This window comes from Phacochoerus africanus, chromosome 11 (assembly GCF_016906955.1).
Source record: "Phacochoerus africanus isolate WHEZ1 chromosome 11, ROS_Pafr_v1, whole genome shotgun sequence".
Taxonomy (NCBI): Eukaryota; Metazoa; Chordata; class Mammalia; order Artiodactyla; family Suidae; genus Phacochoerus; species Phacochoerus africanus.
The window spans coordinates 44,359,045-44,375,500 of record NC_062554.1 but is presented as its reverse complement, the minus strand read 5'-3'; the positions used below and the strand labels follow the sequence as shown (position 1 = coordinate 44,375,500).

Sequence of the window (16,456 nt, the reverse complement as noted above, 5' to 3'; positions counted from 1 at the left end):
CTCAGCTCCTGAGTTTTGTTTTTGTTTATGATCCAGTCCTCAGGTAAATAAATCATAATAAACCAGAATTCATAAAGCAGAATGCTATGCAATCAGTAAAAAAAAAAAAAAAAAGGCAGATCTGAAGTAGCTGAGGAATAAGTGAAAGGTCTATTCTCAATTTATTTATTTTTTCTATTTTGTCTTTCAGAGCCGCATGTGCAGCATATGGAAGTTCCCAGGCTGGAGGTCGAATCGGAGCTGTAGCTGCTGGCCTACGCCAGAGCCACAGCCACGCCGGATCTGAGCTGTGTCTGCAACTGACATTGCAGCTTGTGGCAACACCGGATCCTTAACCCACTGAGCAAGGCCAGGGATCAAACCCACGACGTCATGGATACTAGTCAGGCTCATTACCACTGAGCCACAACAGGAACTCTCTATTCTCAAATTTAAAGATCATATTGCCAAACAGTTTTTATACCATAGTTCCAATTTCTATGGGGAGAAAAAAAAACTAACAAATAAAAAATAGATATATACACTTACATGTATACAGACTATTTTCTGGAAGGGCACATGAAAAATGTTGATGCAAACTGTTACCAGTCCCCACTTGTGGGAGTAAAGCTGCGGGAAGTGCAAGACTTTGACCTTCTTATTATTTGAAATAATGTTATGGTCACTTTTTTAATTTATTATAAAATCCATTATGTTTGTGATTCATTATAATTATCTTAACTGTAGTGATGGTCTGAAAAGTGTATACATTTGGTAGTAAAACTTATCAAAATGATACAATTTAAATATGCCCTGTTTATTTATATCAATTATACTTCAATAAAGCTGCATAAAAAAATTTTTACATGGACAAAAATTCTTTTAGCTCAGTTCGAAGCCTCTGCACTGGCCCTGGCCTTGGGAGAGATACAGAGAATATGGAAAATGGACAAGAGGCCCCAGGAAAAACAAAGGGGACTGGACCTGTGGTTCCAGCCGTCCCACAGAGAAGCTGCAGCCTGTCCCTCCAGCTCTGCCCCTTTGCTCAGCCCCGCTACAACCCTGAAGTGGGAGAGAGGCAGAAACTGAATCCCACAGAGGGCTCTACACGGTCAGCCAACCTGAGGGCCCAGCACTGCTCCACACCCTGACGTGCTGGCATGAGCCACAGCTTAGGGATTCTCTGCCAGAGCTGGCTGCCTCAGAGGGTGCCTTGCGGGGACCGAATCCAAGCCAGGCCCTGCTACCGCTTTATACCAAGTGGTGTGGCCCCCAAAGAGGCTGCTGGCCTCATGAGATCTTAGGCAGGACCTAGAAATCTTTCTGAAAGCCCCTCACTCACTGCCCCTCACAAGCATGCTCACACTGGCCAGGTTTAGGAGGCAAATCAATAACCTTCCCACTGACCTACTGCCAAAGGTGCCTCGCAATTGCCTGCTCCAAAGCCTGCTGACTAAACCCCCGGCCTTGGCTATGCCTTTACAGATCCCCAGTGCTGCCAACAGAGGCACCAGGGACCCGGTGGCTAAGCAGTGGTCCAGGAAGGCTTTGCGGCCAGAGCTAAGAACACATCAGGTTCTAGCGAGCCACCCTCACAACTCTACCCTGCCTCAGGACTAAGGGCCCCCAGGCCTGGTTCACATTCAATACCTTGCTTGATTCACCCAAACCAAATGCCCCCTTCAACTTGTAGAGACCATGTGTCAGAAGCTCCTCTCAACAACCCCGCAGAGGCGGCAAAATGATCTTGGCTTCAAGCTCCTTTGAAAGCATCTGACACTGATGAAAGAAATCAAATAGATGGAAAGATATACCATGCTCGTGGATTGGAAGAGTTAATATTATCAAAATGACTATACTACCTAAGGCAATATACAAATTCAATGCAATCCCTACCGAATTACCAAGGACATTTTTCACAGAACTCGAACAAAATATTTTAAAGTTTGTTTGGAAGCACAAAAGACCCAGAATAGCCAAAGACATCCTGAAAAAGAAAAATGGAGCTGGAAGAATCAGGCTCCCGGACTTCAGACTATACTACAAAGCAACAGTCGTCAAAACCACATGGTACTGGCACAAAGACAGACATATAGATCAGTGGAACAGGATAGAAAGCCCAGAATTAAACCCATGCACCTACAGCCAACTAATCTATGACAAAGGAGGCAAGAATATACAATGGAGAAAAGACAGCTTGTTCAATAAGTGGTGCTGGGAAAACTGGACAGCCACATAGTAAAGAATGCAATTAGAACACTCCCTAACACCATACACAAAAATAAACTCAAAATGAATTAAAGACCTAAATATAAGACCAGACACTATAAAACTCTTAGAGGAAAACATAGGCCAAACACTCTCTGACATAAACTACAGCAACATCTTCTCAGAGCCACCTCTTAGAGTATTGACAATAAAAACAAAAATAAACAAATGGGACTTAATCAAACTTCAAAGTTTCTGCACACCAAAGGAAACCCTAAACAACATGAAAAGACAACCCACAGAATGGTAAATGAATCAACTGACAAGGGATTAATCTCCAAAATTTACAAACACCTTCTGCAGCTTCACACCAAAAAAAACAAAAAACCTCATCAAAAAATGGGCAGAATATATAAACAGACAGTTCTCCAAAGAAGACATGGATGGCCAAAAAACACATGAAAAGATGTTCAACATCACTCATTATTAGAGAGGTGCAAATCAAAACCACTCTGAGGTACCACCTTACACCAGCCAGAATGGCCATCATCCAAAAGTCTACACACAATAAGTGATGGAGAGGGTGTGGAGAATTTACACTGTTGGTGGGACTGTAAATTGGTGCAACCACTATGGAAAACAGTATGGAGATTCCTCAGAAAACTAAACATAGAACTACCATTTGATCCAGCAATCCCACTCCTGGGCATCTATCCAGAGAAAACCACGAGGCGCAAAGGCACATGTACTCCATTGTTCACTGCAGCACTATTTGCAATAGCCAAGACATGGAATCAACCTAAATGTCCATTGACAGAGGAGTGGATCAAGAAGATGTGGTACATACACACAATGGAATATTACTCAGCCATTAAAAGGAATGAAATACTGGCATTTTTAGCAACATGGATGGACCTAGAAATTATCATGCTAAGTGAAGTCAGCCATACAATGAGACAACAACATCAAATGCTATCATTGACATGTGGAATCTGAAAAAAGAACAGACTGAACTTCTTTGCAGAACAGACACTGACTCACAGACACTGAAAAACTTATGGTCGCTGCAGGAGACAGTTTGGGGGGTGGGGGGATGTGCTTAGGTTGTGGGATGGAAATCCTGTGAAATTGGATTGTGATGATCATTATACAACTACAGATGTGATAAATTAATTTGAGTAATAAAAAAAATAAAAGCATCTGTCTGAGTCACCTTTATCCCCTACTCTGGGTCCGCTGACACCTATGCCTGCACAGAGCTCATATTGGCAGAGGAGACAGAACCATAAACAAAAGAAGCGGCACTAAAGGAAGCAAAGGGAAGGATCAACTCATCCTGCCTGGAGGAGGTGATGTCAGAGGTGGCCTCCAAGACGAAGAAAGAGCTCGCCAGGACATAAGGGGAAGCAGCCTGGCAGGCAGAGTGGTGGAGGTGGATGGTGTGGCCCCAGGAATGGTGAGTGGTGGGCACAGCTGGGGTGGGGCAGGTGGGCCAAGGATGAGGCTGCAGGGGTTGGACAGACCAGGTTGGGAAGTGTCTTGAAACCCACAGTGGTTTGTTCAGGAGCAAACGCTCAGCCCTCAGTTGCCAAATGAATGGATAAACAGATAAAGATAGGGGAGAGAAGGGTGGGGCAAGGAACGCAGTAATTCTCAGCAGCAGCAAAGCATGAATTCTGGCCCAGTCAGGGTCTTCTTAATGAATAAGAAGAGAGAGAACTCCAGAAAGCCACCCCGGGATGGGCAGTACTCAGCTCTAGGAGACCCCCAAAAGTGAGGCCCCCCTGCCTAGCCCTAGAGAGACTCACCTCCCAGCGGGCTCCATCCAGGACCGAGGAGAGCACATCCACATCCAGCAGGTGCTCTGAGATCCGGCTGCGGAAACCAAAGTCCTGGAGCCAGTGGAGACAGGGCAGTCAGCTCTCCTCCATCGTGGCCAGCACCCACCAGGGACACAGGGCCTCTCCTCCACCCCACCTTCCAGAAAGATGCCTACTATGTGCCAGCATTTCAACATCTACCTACTACTTTCATCTTTTTTTTTTTTTTATTTTATGGCCACACCCATGCCATATGGAAATTCCCAGGCCAGGGATTGAATCCAAGCTGCAGTTGCGGCAAAGCCAGATCCTTTAACCAACTTGCGTCGGGCCAGGGATCGAACCTGCACCTTCAAAGTGAACAGTCAGATTCTCAATCCACTGTGCCACGGCAGGAACTCCTACTTTCATCTTCAAAATAACACTGTGGCTATATGGAAAGAAATGTGATAAAGCAAATATGGTAAACTATCTACCATAGACTCCAGGTGGTGAGTATGCACGTATTTGCTGTAAAATTCTTTTTCTTTTTCTTTTTCTTTTTTTTCTCTTTAGGGCTGCACCTGTGGCCTACAGAAGTTTCCAGCCTAGGGGTCAAATTGGAGATGCAGCTGAGACCTATGACCGGATCCGAGTCACATCTTTGACCTACACGGTAGCTTGTGGCAACACCAAGGCCTTAAACTACTGAGTGAGGCCAGGGATCAAACCCGCATCTTCATGGATGCTAGTCGGGTTCTTAACCCTGTGAGCCACAACAGGAACTCCCTGTAAAATTCTTTCAATTTTTCTGTACGTTCAAAATTTTTCATAATCAAATTACAGAGAATAACCCTATGAGACTGGTCCCATTATCCTCACCTCACAGAGGAGGAAGTAGTCTGAGCACTTACACAGTTTGCCCAAGGTCACACATCTGCTAAGCAGCAGGGCTGGGGTCAGATGTGCCCTGGGCCAACTCCAAAGCTGGGCTCTTCGTGACACGTGCAGCAGAGCATGTCACTTTCCAGCTGTCTCTCCCTCCTGGTGCCTGACCAGGAGGCCAAAGTGCCCAGAAGACCCGTGAGCAGCTTGGAAACAGGGCCTGCCAGGCTCCTCCCAGCCTGTTCATTCCCCTTCCCATAGCAGTGCCATCCGGACAAAAGGGATGGATCCGAGGCACTTCCTCCACAGGCTTCTCTTTGAGACATGCAGCGAATGCCCACCCAGGTGCCGGCTCCCCGCTGCCCTTTGGCTGAGCCATGACCCCGCCCCCTCCCAGCCCAAGTTCCCCACCAGGCCAGGTGAAGGATTGCTACCCGACAGCAGGCTAACAGGGACAGCTCCATCAACGGCCCTGACAAATGGCGGGACGCCCAGCCAAGGTCTGGTCCTGCTGTCCGTGGCTTCCTCCACCCACTCCCAGCGAGAAGAAAAATGCCAATGGGCACATTTCTCCACATGGTGACACCTTCAGAAGGAGCAGGGCCCTTGTTTCAGAGATTTCTGTGACACGGTGATTCTTCACAACAGTTTTTGCCAACAGTGACTTCGCAGCTCCCCCCACCGCCCCCCAGCTGGTGGGCTTTCTTTGTTGATGACATTTTCCTTTCAGTGTGAGTTCTGCTCCGCTCAGTGCAGCTGCCATCTGGCTCCTAAGCCCATAGCTCAGTGAGGGGCTTGAGCACACAGCCTCCTAATTCCTCTACACCCCCTCGTGTCATTACTGTTCATCCCTGACCCTCTCCTACTAATCCCTTCCCTTTGATCTGCCTCCTCCAAACAGATGGAGCGTGGTTTCTGGAAGAAATGCTCTGCCAAAAAGCACCCTGAACTACTCCCCTTAGATACAAACCTGGCAAGTGAAGCCAGGATACAGCAGGCTGGGTGGAAGGGCTGGGACAAAGCAATCATGGATATTGGCATTCCAAGACAGTCTTAACTTTGGAAACGACACCACACCACAGCATCCTTCCTGGTCAGGCCTGAAGACTGGTCCTTGCCTCGGCTCAGTGACTCCATAAACACACACATACACACGCACACACACATGGTTTCTAACCTCCTAGATTCCTATAATGTTCCTACTAAAGCCCAGAGGCAATGATCTCTTATGATTTCACAGGCAATTCACACAGCAGAAATAGTAACAGCAATGTTTGATATTTACATGCTAATGTTTTATACTCTTTACCCCCACTCTCTTCTCACAAACCTATCAGGTAGGCAGTGCTACCCTCAGCAGGTAGGACTGAGAAAATGGAGTTAGGCAAGACCCAAGGTCCAATCCTAACTTCCCCGCTTACAAACTGTGAGATGCTCAGCAAATTACTTAACCACAGGAACTCGCAAACCCAGCTCTTCTCCAGCACCTGCTGCCCGCCACCTCAGACTCAGACTCACCAGGCCACGGAAGGACTTGGGGTCAGAAGCAGTGGAGTCTGAGAGCTTCAGTTCCTTCATGTGTTCACTAATCTCCGACTCCTGGGGAGAAAGACCCACAAAGAAGTCACTGGGGCCGAGGACAGAGGGTTGTGGCCCATATTCATGGTGCTAAAACAAGGCTAAGCCCCAATCAAAATCCACCTCTTCGGGAAAATATGAGAGAGGCCTTTGCCCCGCCCCCCCATTCTCTCTGGACACCAGCCCCAGCCCACCTGGACTGGGCAGCCCAGTGGAGTCTGGACAACACTCCTTATGCATGGAGGTAAAGCCAGGTGAAGTGGAGTTGAGGGGGGACTCTGAAGCTATCATAAAAAAATAAAAAATAAATAAATAATCTGAATAAGGGTATCTTTTCCAGGAAGCAGCTAAAAGCTCTTTATCTATTATTTATTTATTTATTTTTGCTTTTTAGGGCCGCGCCCACAGCATATGGACATTCCCAGGCTAGGGGTCTAATAGAAGCTACAGCTGTCGGCCTACACCACAGCCACAGCAACGCCAGATCTGAGCCATGTCTGTGACCTACACCATAGCTCATAGCAACGCCGGATCCTTAACCCACTGAGCGAGACCAGGGATCAAACCCACAACCTCACAGTTTCTAGTCAGATTTGTTTCTGCTGCGCCATGATGGGAACTAGCTGAAAGCTCTTTAAATGAATTCCCTCACCATCCACCTAGAGGAGGAGCAGGACTAAGGGTTGGGAAAATCTAGATGGCCAAACGCTCTCCCACTGGGTCCTATCTCTGTCCATCTGGATCACTAGCCTGATCTCACCAAAGCAAGATTCCCATGTCTTGAGTTGTTTATTAAAGATCTAAAGAGATCAATGACCTGTAACCAAATTTACCAATGCTGGGGCAGGATACTCCCAAAGCCGCTGCGCTGCACCCTCCCCATCCCCTTCATAGCAACACAGGCTGTGACCATGACAGACCCCAAACTGCTGTCAAGAAGTAGGAGGGGGAGGCAGGAAATGGCAGGAGGAAGTAAGTGGGAAACCAGAAGAACATGAATACCCCAGGAAGGGGCCAATGGAAGAAGCAAAGTTCGGCTCTGAATTTCTAGTGCCAGCAGGCTAGGACTTTCATTCAGGATTTTACTGCCTGCTGGGTCTGGGCAGATTTGTCACAATTAAGGATTCTGGCTGAGGGTGACTGCCCATTGCAGGGCCTGCAAATGAAGCTTATGACTCAGTAATAAAGATGAAGGGAGAGGAAACTGCAGAGGGCTCAAGAGAGCAGTGGAGGGTTGTAGCCAGCAACTGTCTGGGGGACGAGTAACTTACTTCAGTCACATCTGATCTGCTCTCTTTCGGGACAGAAGCCTTCTTCTCTGGCCCCTTTGCTGCCTCCTCCTTCCTAGAGCCCTTCTCTCCTGCCTCCACCAGGTCCTCTGGTGCCTCCTTTTTGCTGGCTCCGGCAGGCCGATCACCGCCAGGGTCCACCCCCAGGTCCGCCACATCCCTGGACATCCCAGGATCATCCTTCTCATTCTTTTCTTTTTCTGGGAGCCAACGTGCCCCTCTTCCACGTCGCCCTTTGCCATCAGCACTGCTCAGGCTGTCGTCTGCACCTTGGCTAAAGACCTTGCCAGGAGTCGGGGGGCCGGCAGCATCTGAATCAAGAGAAACGTCCTTTTTCTCCTCTGGCTGGCTTGTTCTTGGAGATTCCTAGGGAGCAGCAGACCATGTCAGAAAGACAGACATCAGGAATTAATACACAGGGTTCAGAGACTTGCTACAAGATGGAGCTGCTGTTCCTTGATGCCTACAGGCCCATGCTGCAGCTCTGATACCAATATTTATCACACACCCAAAAGCTTTTAAAAACACAGGTTCCTGGCTTCAACCCAGACCCACCGACTCTGAACTTCTATGGCGATTCAGATACACCCAACCAGACCATGGTCCACTGGTGGCTTGGAATCCGCTGCCTTGAACTACAAAGCTCTGTCACCACCGAACACATTCTCCAGCAGTCTGTCTCATTCCAGCCCCATTAGCCAAACCACAGACTGCAGGCTTGGAAAATATTTGTTTATGATGATGATGATGACATAGAATCACAGGACCTAGGTCTAGAATTTCCAATCTCCACTTTTAAAAGGCAGCATGGGGACAGTTCCCGTCATGGCACAGTGGAAATGAATCTGACTAGTATCCATGAGGATGTGGGTTCAATCCCTGACCTTGCTCAGTGGGTCGGGGATCCGGTGTTGCCATGAGCTGTGGTGTAGGTTGCAGACTTGGTTCAGCTCCCATGTTGCTGTGGCTGTGGTGTAGGCCAGAGCTGCAGCTCCGATTCAACCCTTGGCCTGGGAACCTCCATATGCTGCAGGTGTGGCCCTAAAAAGAAAATAAATAAATAAATGGCAGCATAGAAGAACTCTCAAGAAGGTGCCCTTCCTCCATAGCAATGAGAGCAGCTCTCTCCTACAGCCTCCCTCAGTGAGAAGCTGCACAAGCAGCCCTGGGGCCAGGTTCCTGTTGGAGGACTGTCAAGTAAGGCCTCTGGGTGGCAGGTGCCAGATGGAGAGAGGTGTGTAGGAGCCTGGTTAGGGGGAAATGCCTGTGAAAGATCAGGGAGTTGAGGAGAGGCTTTGGAACACAGGTCCAAGACAGGGGAGACAAAAGGCATGTGCTCAGGCCACAGCACAGTTCCGAGGTCTCAGCCGCACAGAGAGTCCTGCAGACAGAAACGGCCCTGCTCTAGGGCCTCTTGTGCCCCATCAACCAGCCCAGCCTTGGCACGAGTCTGGGTGGATCAAAGGTATGGCAGCTGCAGGCTGTCAATCCACCAAGGTCCCCTCCTCAGGGTCTCTTGAAAGAAGATGGGAGCAGGGCACCTCTGAAACCTCACCTTGCTTCTCTCATGAGCCCCACAGTGAAGACCAGGAAGAACCTTTGGAGTCAGTTTCCACAGGCAAAGGAGCCCCTCCCTTGGAAATACAGCCCGCCAGCCTTCCTGGGCACAGGCAGAGGAGGCCTTCCTCCCAGAAAACATCTGTGCCAACACCTGGGCTGCCAGTGTGAACAACTTCTGGGCAGGGATTTTTGAGACTTCCCGATTCCTGACCCTGGAGACTCCAACAAGGAGTCCAGAGGAGTCTAGAACCCAGAGGGCCAAAGAGAAGCCCTGAACATGGCATTCATCCACGGTGTATGTCAAAAGGTCCGCTGAACCCAAAGACATGACCTCCACTGCAGGTCAACAGCTGACAGATAAGCCCACCCAAACTTTCCGAGGATGGTTAAGAGAGCACAAAAGCGGAACCTTTCAGAGCCTGGCTTCAAAGACAGAACACCTGGGTTCAGATCTTGGCTCCATGCTCCCAGTGACCTTAGGCAAACTGTAACTTTTCCTGTGTTTCAGTTTCTTTCTCTAAAATACTGGGGGGTAGGAGTTCCTGTCCTGGCTCAGTGCAAACAAATCTGACTGACATATCCATGAGGACACAAGTTCGATCCCTGGCCTCACTCCATGGGTCAGGGATCCAGTGTTGCCATGAGTTGTACAGTAGGCTACACACACTGCTCAGATCCTGAGTTGCTGTGGCTGTGACATAGGCCAGAGGCTACAGCTCTGATTCAACCCCTAGCCTGGGAACCTTCATATGCCGCAGGTACAGCCATAAAAAGAAAAAACAATAAACAAAAAATAAAAATAAAATATGGGTGGTATAATAGGGCCTGTCTCATAGGATTGTTGGGAAGATTAAATGCGTTAACACTCATTAAGCAAGTCAAAGAACAGAGAACTCTGCCTGACACACCATAAGTGCCCATAAATGCTAGCTCATGTTTCATGATGACCACACATTCATTCATCAAGCACCTTCTATGGCCAAAGCTCGCCATGAGGATCCAAATATGAAGATGGATCCTTTCCTCCAGGAAGTCAGCTGACTATGAAGAAAGGTGAGATGTCCCAGGTGGCCGGGCTATAAGCCTTTGCTGCCCAAAGTCAACAGCACTAGATATGGTGGTGATGCTGTGGACAGCCCCACGTCTGCCCCAAGGAGAAGAGCAGAGGGTGAAGAGAGAGAGGGTAGGGGCTTCCTTCGGGCCTCAGCAGCACGAAGGCACGGCGCCCTCTAGTGCCACCCACCCTGACACCCTGACCACAGCATGAAGGGTCACTGGGCTCAGAGGGGCTGAGATGAGCTCCTCCCATTCAAGAGGCATCTTCAGGGCACGGCCAGGCCTCCTCACCTCGGTAGTCCCACAGCAGTCAGCACATAAGGACCAGTCTGTGGGGCTCACAGACCCCAAGAAGGACCTTGGAGTATCTTGGGGGGATTGACCAGTATCTGACTCAGCAAGCAAGGCCAATCCACCCCAGTCATGCTATCTCATGAGAGAAAGGCAACAGATCTTAGGTTAGGGGAAGAAGAGGTGCCAGACCACAAGTTCACATCTCACACAGCCCACAGCCCTCCTCATCCAGCCTGGCCCCTGACTGCTCCTCCAGGTCATCTCCAGCCACACACATCCTGCCCGTGGACCCACAGCATGCGGAAGTTCTGGTATTATAACTACTGACTTCCACCTTCCACCCTCACCCAATCAGCTCCCTATTATCCTCAGTGCATAGTTTCAGGCACATAACAGGTACTCAGTCAATGCTTGTTGAGTACATTTTTTAAAATGATGACGTGTAGCAATGCAGATATAGGAGTCTACTCTGTAAAATGGAGATATTTATATACAAAGTTATACAGCATTTAGACTCCGCTATAGTGCTTACAAAATGAAAAATAGTTAAATGAGTGTTAATGATGAATATTCAAGATGAGGGATAAACAAGTAGTCTATCAAAAATCAGAGGGCACCAGATCCAGGTAGAGATTTCCATCCTCATACATGAGAGAAAATGGCCAGACTACAAGGCCCAAGCCACGCTACTCTCAAGTTCCAGTTCTTCAAAAGAAGAGTTTCCCATGATGGACCCTAAATGGTGAAATACAACAACATAGCTGTTATTCGAATAAATCAAGTTGCATTCCTTGCGCCCATGTCAACTAACTGTAATGACAGTACACCCAGGGCGACGTTTTAAGGGTAAGGACAGCAGAGGTGTTTGTTGCGGATTATCCACAAACGGATGAACGAGAGCTGAGAGTCTGGAAAATCCAGCAGACTTCACGTGCCTCTCCTTTCACTTGGGCCCCTGCACCTCCTCCCATCGCAGGGCCCATGGTCTGAGGCCCTGCGCAGGACACCCAGGCCCTGCACCAGTGTTCTGTGGGGTACCCAGGCAAAGACGGGGATTGCACCCTAGCACAGCCCTGCTCTCAGCTCAACTGTGCTCACACTGTTTCTGTCTCCTCCTGTCACAGCCCTGGGTCCTTGGGTATCTCAAGGCAAATTTCTGCTGCTTTTTCCAAAAAGACCTTGCCACCTGCTCAAAGAGGGGGGTGTAGGAACCTGCCGGTAAGAATTATTTCATGAATATTTACCACCCTCCATGCTACAATCCCCCTCCTCTGGCCCAGAGCACACAGGCAGGGGCTCTATAATCAAAGGGGCTCAGGAGGGAGGGAGTGGGGGACAGGGGAGCTGAACACGAAGTCCATGCACTGACCCTGTTCTGGGGAGACCCCAGCCAAGCTAACCATCAGTCCAGTTTATTTTCCAGGTCTCACTCCCACCCAGTCGGTCTCGGTCTCGAAGCTCTGCACTGCGCCCCATCACACTGACATCATCCTGTTAGTTCTCAGCCCAGCTCCCCCCTCCCTTTTCATCTGCCGATGGGTTTTCACCAGCACCACAAGGCCACCTGCTGCCCGCTCGCCTACCCTTCAGCCTCCCCTCTTTCACGCCCATCCATTCTCAGTGTCTGTTCCAGGAACCTACCTATCCCTTTTGACTCTGTAATAGACTAGTTTAAGTTGAAGGCAGGAGAAGAGGGGGAAGGGGAGAGAGAGAAAGAGAACCATTCTTGCCATCCTACTGCCCTCTCATGGAATCATGAGCAAAGTGACTGTTAGACCAAGCCACAGAATACGGTCCCCGGCTTGGGCTGCCTTGGACCCAACATCTATAAACCAGGACAAGAGCCATTTCAAAGGGCACAGTCCAAGGAGAGGCAGCTTTGTCTGTCCTCAAATCCCCGTTCATCTCTGCCACCAACCTTCCCCACCACGAAAAGCACCAGTTCCTGCCTGAGGTTAGAACACAGGAATCCAACACTCCATGTGGCAAAAAGAACTAAATCTGCTGGGATGCTAGAGACAGGGGTGGGGAGTGTATTTAACACCTCCCACTCCAGACATTTCTCCCCATCACATTGGGTTGCCTATTTATATTAAAGCGGTTATAAAAAAATACATTTAACAGTTCCCACTCCCCCTAAAGAGGCACATAAAGATTAGAAGGGAAGCTTTTGAAAATTCAAGACATGTCAAAAATCCCATTTTTTGTTGACATTTGTACTCTATTATAGAGTAAAAATTAACTAGCCCAGTCAAAGTACCTTATGATAGATCCATAGCTACATGGGGGTCTTCCCCAGCAGAAGCGGGGACCAAGTATCCACTCCACCCAGGGCCTGGGAAAGCCCAGGGGAGGAAAACCACGCAACGGGACCTGCAGGATACCCCCCAGTCCCTAGGGGGCCCATTCATTCATTCACCTATTGGTCCTATCCGTCTCTCAGCAAAACACACCCACGCACCTCCTATGTTCCAGGCAGCGGGCCAGGTGCTGGACATGTGCACATGAAGAGGGCAGAATGCTCTCAACGTACTTGGTCTCATGGAGACTGCCCCCTTCTCCAAAAGCCAGAGTCCTCCTGGAACCCCATTCCTTCTCGTGGTCCCCCTTCCGGGCTCAAAATCTGAGCTACTGATTCCAACAGCCTCATAAGGTCTTAACGGTAGATGAGAAGAAATAAAGCTACCATTTCAAGGAACCAAAGAGACGGAAGCCTTCGGATTTAATGCCAACAGACCAGGCCCTACTCAGAAGGAAGAGTTTCAAAGCAGACCTGGATCAGATTGCACAACAGGTTTGGGATGCAGTGTTGGCACTGCTGTGGCTTGGGTCACTGCTGTGGTGTGGGTTCAACCCCTGGCCCAGGAACTTACGCATGCCATGGACGCAGCCAAAAAAAAAAAAAAAAAAAACCAGACTGAGCAGAGCCAAAAATGGGGACAATTTCTGAGGCAATAGAGAGAGCCTAAATATAAAACGGGACCTGCCCAATGGCACGAGCTGAGTCAGCTGGAAAGAGCCACCTACACCTTGTGGGGTCAGCTGACATCCTGAACCTCAGCTGGTCTGGGACCTTCACCCTGGCTCCTGAGATGAGCTAAAGACCAAGAAATAAGAGTCAGAACAGTAAGAATGTGAAAAGAGGAATAATAAGAACATAATAATAAAAGATAATAAGGGAGTTACTCCTGTGGTACAATGGGTTAATAATCTGACTGCAGCGACTTAGGTTGCTGCAGAGGTGCAGGTTCAATTCCCAGCCCAGCACAGTAGGTTAAGGGATCTGGCATTGCCACAGCTGCAGCACAGGTTGCAGCTGCAGATCAGATTCAATCCCTGGCCTGGGAACTTCCATATCCCACAAGGGAGGTCATTTAAAAACAACAACAACAACAACAACAAGATAACAAGGAACATTTAAATCCATGATAAGGGACCTGAAGTTTCACCGCTCAGTTTTTTGTTGTTGTTTTTCGTCTTTTTAGGGCCACACCCATGGCACATGGAGGTTCCCAGGCTAGGGGTCCAATGGGAGCTACACCACAGGGGTCCAAGCTGTGTCTGCGACCTACACCACAGCTCACAGCAACGCCGGATCCTCAACCCACTGGGCAAGGCCAGGGATCGAACCTGCAACCTCGTGGATACTAGTCAGGTTCGTTAACGGGCCAAGCCACGCCGGGAGCTCCCTTCACTGCTGTTTTGTGATCACTCTAATAAATTTGAGTGATCACCTTCATTTGAAAGTGTTTAAAATCTTTAAAAGAATGTTCTATTTTGCAAAAAGTTAACTGACCTTGCAATTAATGTTTAAATATCTGGGGAAATCCGAGCTCTTGACTTCATGATTTATTGGCGATGTGACTACTTGGGCATATTTAGAGAGAGCTTAATTGTTAAAATTTAATAAATTAGACCCTAGACCAAGAACATACAGTAGGGAATGTTCCCTTTCAAGTGGAAGAATGCACTGGGAATTTTTAAGTATTACAACTGCATGATGAGTTTTAGGTTATGTTTGTTTGAAAGAACATTCTGGTGGGAGTGGAAGACAGACTGGGGAAAGAGATTAGAAGTAACAGGACTGTTGGGGAGATATTCTGGAAGCTATTCCATCCATATTGTGCATTTCCCAGGCCTCATGCCTTCGCTCAAGCTGTTCACTTGCCTAAAACATCCCTTCCACCCCCACGTCTAAAACTTACCTACTCTTCAAGATCCGGGTCAAATGTCATCTCTTCCAAGTTCTCCCTGATCTCTGCCTAGAGGTTACCTAGGCAGGTAGTATCTCCTCTCAGAACTCCTCCCAACAGTGTACCTGTACTACAGGTCTTTACACACACTGCCCTACTTCACAGTTTCCTAAATAGTCATTTATTCAACATTTACTGAGCACTCACTAAAGGCAGAGGACCCAGAATCCTTTCTCTCCAACTACACACGCTTTGAGGCCAGCCTGGACCACACCTTACAGTACCTCCTACAGGGTGCAGCACCGTGGCCGCCACACAGCCAGCGTTCGGCGAATGTTAAGAATCTGGATGGCCTCATACCTTTTTTTTTTTTTTTTTTTTGGTCTTTTTGCCATTTCTTGGGCCGCTGCCGTGGCATATGGAGGTTCCCAGGCTAGGGGTCAAATCAGAGCTGCAGCCACCGGCCTATGCCAGAGCCACAGCAACACAGGATCTGAGCCACGACTGCGACCTACACCACAGCTCATGGCAACGCTGGATCCTTAACCCATAGAACAAGGCCAGGGATGGAAACCGCAACCTCATGGTTCCTAGTCGGATTCGTTAACCACTGAGCCATGATGGGAACTTCAGGATGGCCTTACACTTCTGTTCAAAACCTCTGATGGCTCCCAATGCCCATGAAATCCAATCCCAACTTCTCAGCTGGCACTCAGGTCTGCCACCATCCAGCCCAACCTACCCCCATGGTCCCATGTCCCTAGGACCCTGTGCTCTGGGCAAAGGAGACGCCCTCATCCCCAACTCCTGTCTCCGCCCGTGCAGTGTCCTGTATCTGGACCCATCTCACCATTCACCTCTGCTCATCCTGTCCTGCCTATTGTCCTTCCCAGCTCACCTCAGATGTCCAATTCTCTATAAAGCCTTTCCCAGTCAATCCAAATGGACAGGAGACCCCGACTTCTCCCCGCCCCACATGGTACTGTGTTTTATCATCCTCGTGGCCTCACTGCATTCCATCTGTGTGGCATTTATGTAAGTTTCTCTCTTACGAGACTGTAAAGTCTCCAAGGGCAGGAATCACCACTAACTAAGGCTTGTGTGGCCTATGGCACCTAGCAAAGCACCTCACATAGAAACACGCAATAAATGGTGGTTATATGATAAATGAGTGAATGGATGAATTCCTTTCCCCACTTGTCCTTCCCCAACCCCAGAAATTCCATTTGGGCAGGACCGGGACAAAATGGTTGTTTCCAAACACATCTCCCACCAGGAGAAAGGCTTAAGAAGGAAGGAGGAGCCCCTTCCCCACCCCCACCCCCACCCCCCCGCCCCCGCGCGCCCAGCTGAGGCAGCTGCCTACAGGGGCTTCTGGCTCTTACCTCACACTCAAAGTCACCCCCCAGTGCCCTGATGTCCAGGTGCAGGTTCTTAAGAAGCTCACTTGAGCTGCGGACACTCTGCAAACAAAAATGATGGCAAGGAAACCAGTCAGCCCAGGGTGCAGGCCAAGAAGCTCCTCGCTGGTTATGCTTTCTGGGTCACACCCAGCAGGTATATGGATGGGGCAAGAAATGAAGCTGTGGGCTGGAAAATCATTTTCACTTATATT

At 48.9% G+C, this 16,456-nt stretch overlaps 1 protein-coding gene across 10 annotated transcripts in view; it reads right to left on the bottom strand.

Moving 5' to 3' along the window:
- CEP164 (centrosomal protein 164) overlaps positions 1-16,456 on the bottom strand; it is an 80,822-nt gene that overhangs the window by 26,263 nt on the left and 38,103 nt on the right. For 7 of the 10 annotated variants that reach the window (XM_047752219.1, XM_047752210.1, XM_047752211.1 and 4 more), the window contains 4 exons: positions 16,227-16,304; positions 7,721-8,104; positions 6,390-6,470; positions 3,996-4,079 (listed from right to left, as the gene is read on the bottom strand). In XM_047752219.1, the coding sequence (XP_047608175.1) occupies positions 3,996-4,079; positions 6,390-6,470; positions 7,721-8,104; positions 16,227-16,304 (627 nt within the window). The remainder of the gene's footprint in view (positions 1-3,995; positions 4,080-6,389; positions 6,471-7,720; positions 8,105-16,226; positions 16,305-16,456) is intronic. The other 3 variants (XM_047752212.1, XM_047752216.1, XM_047752218.1) reach the window with 1 other exon arrangement.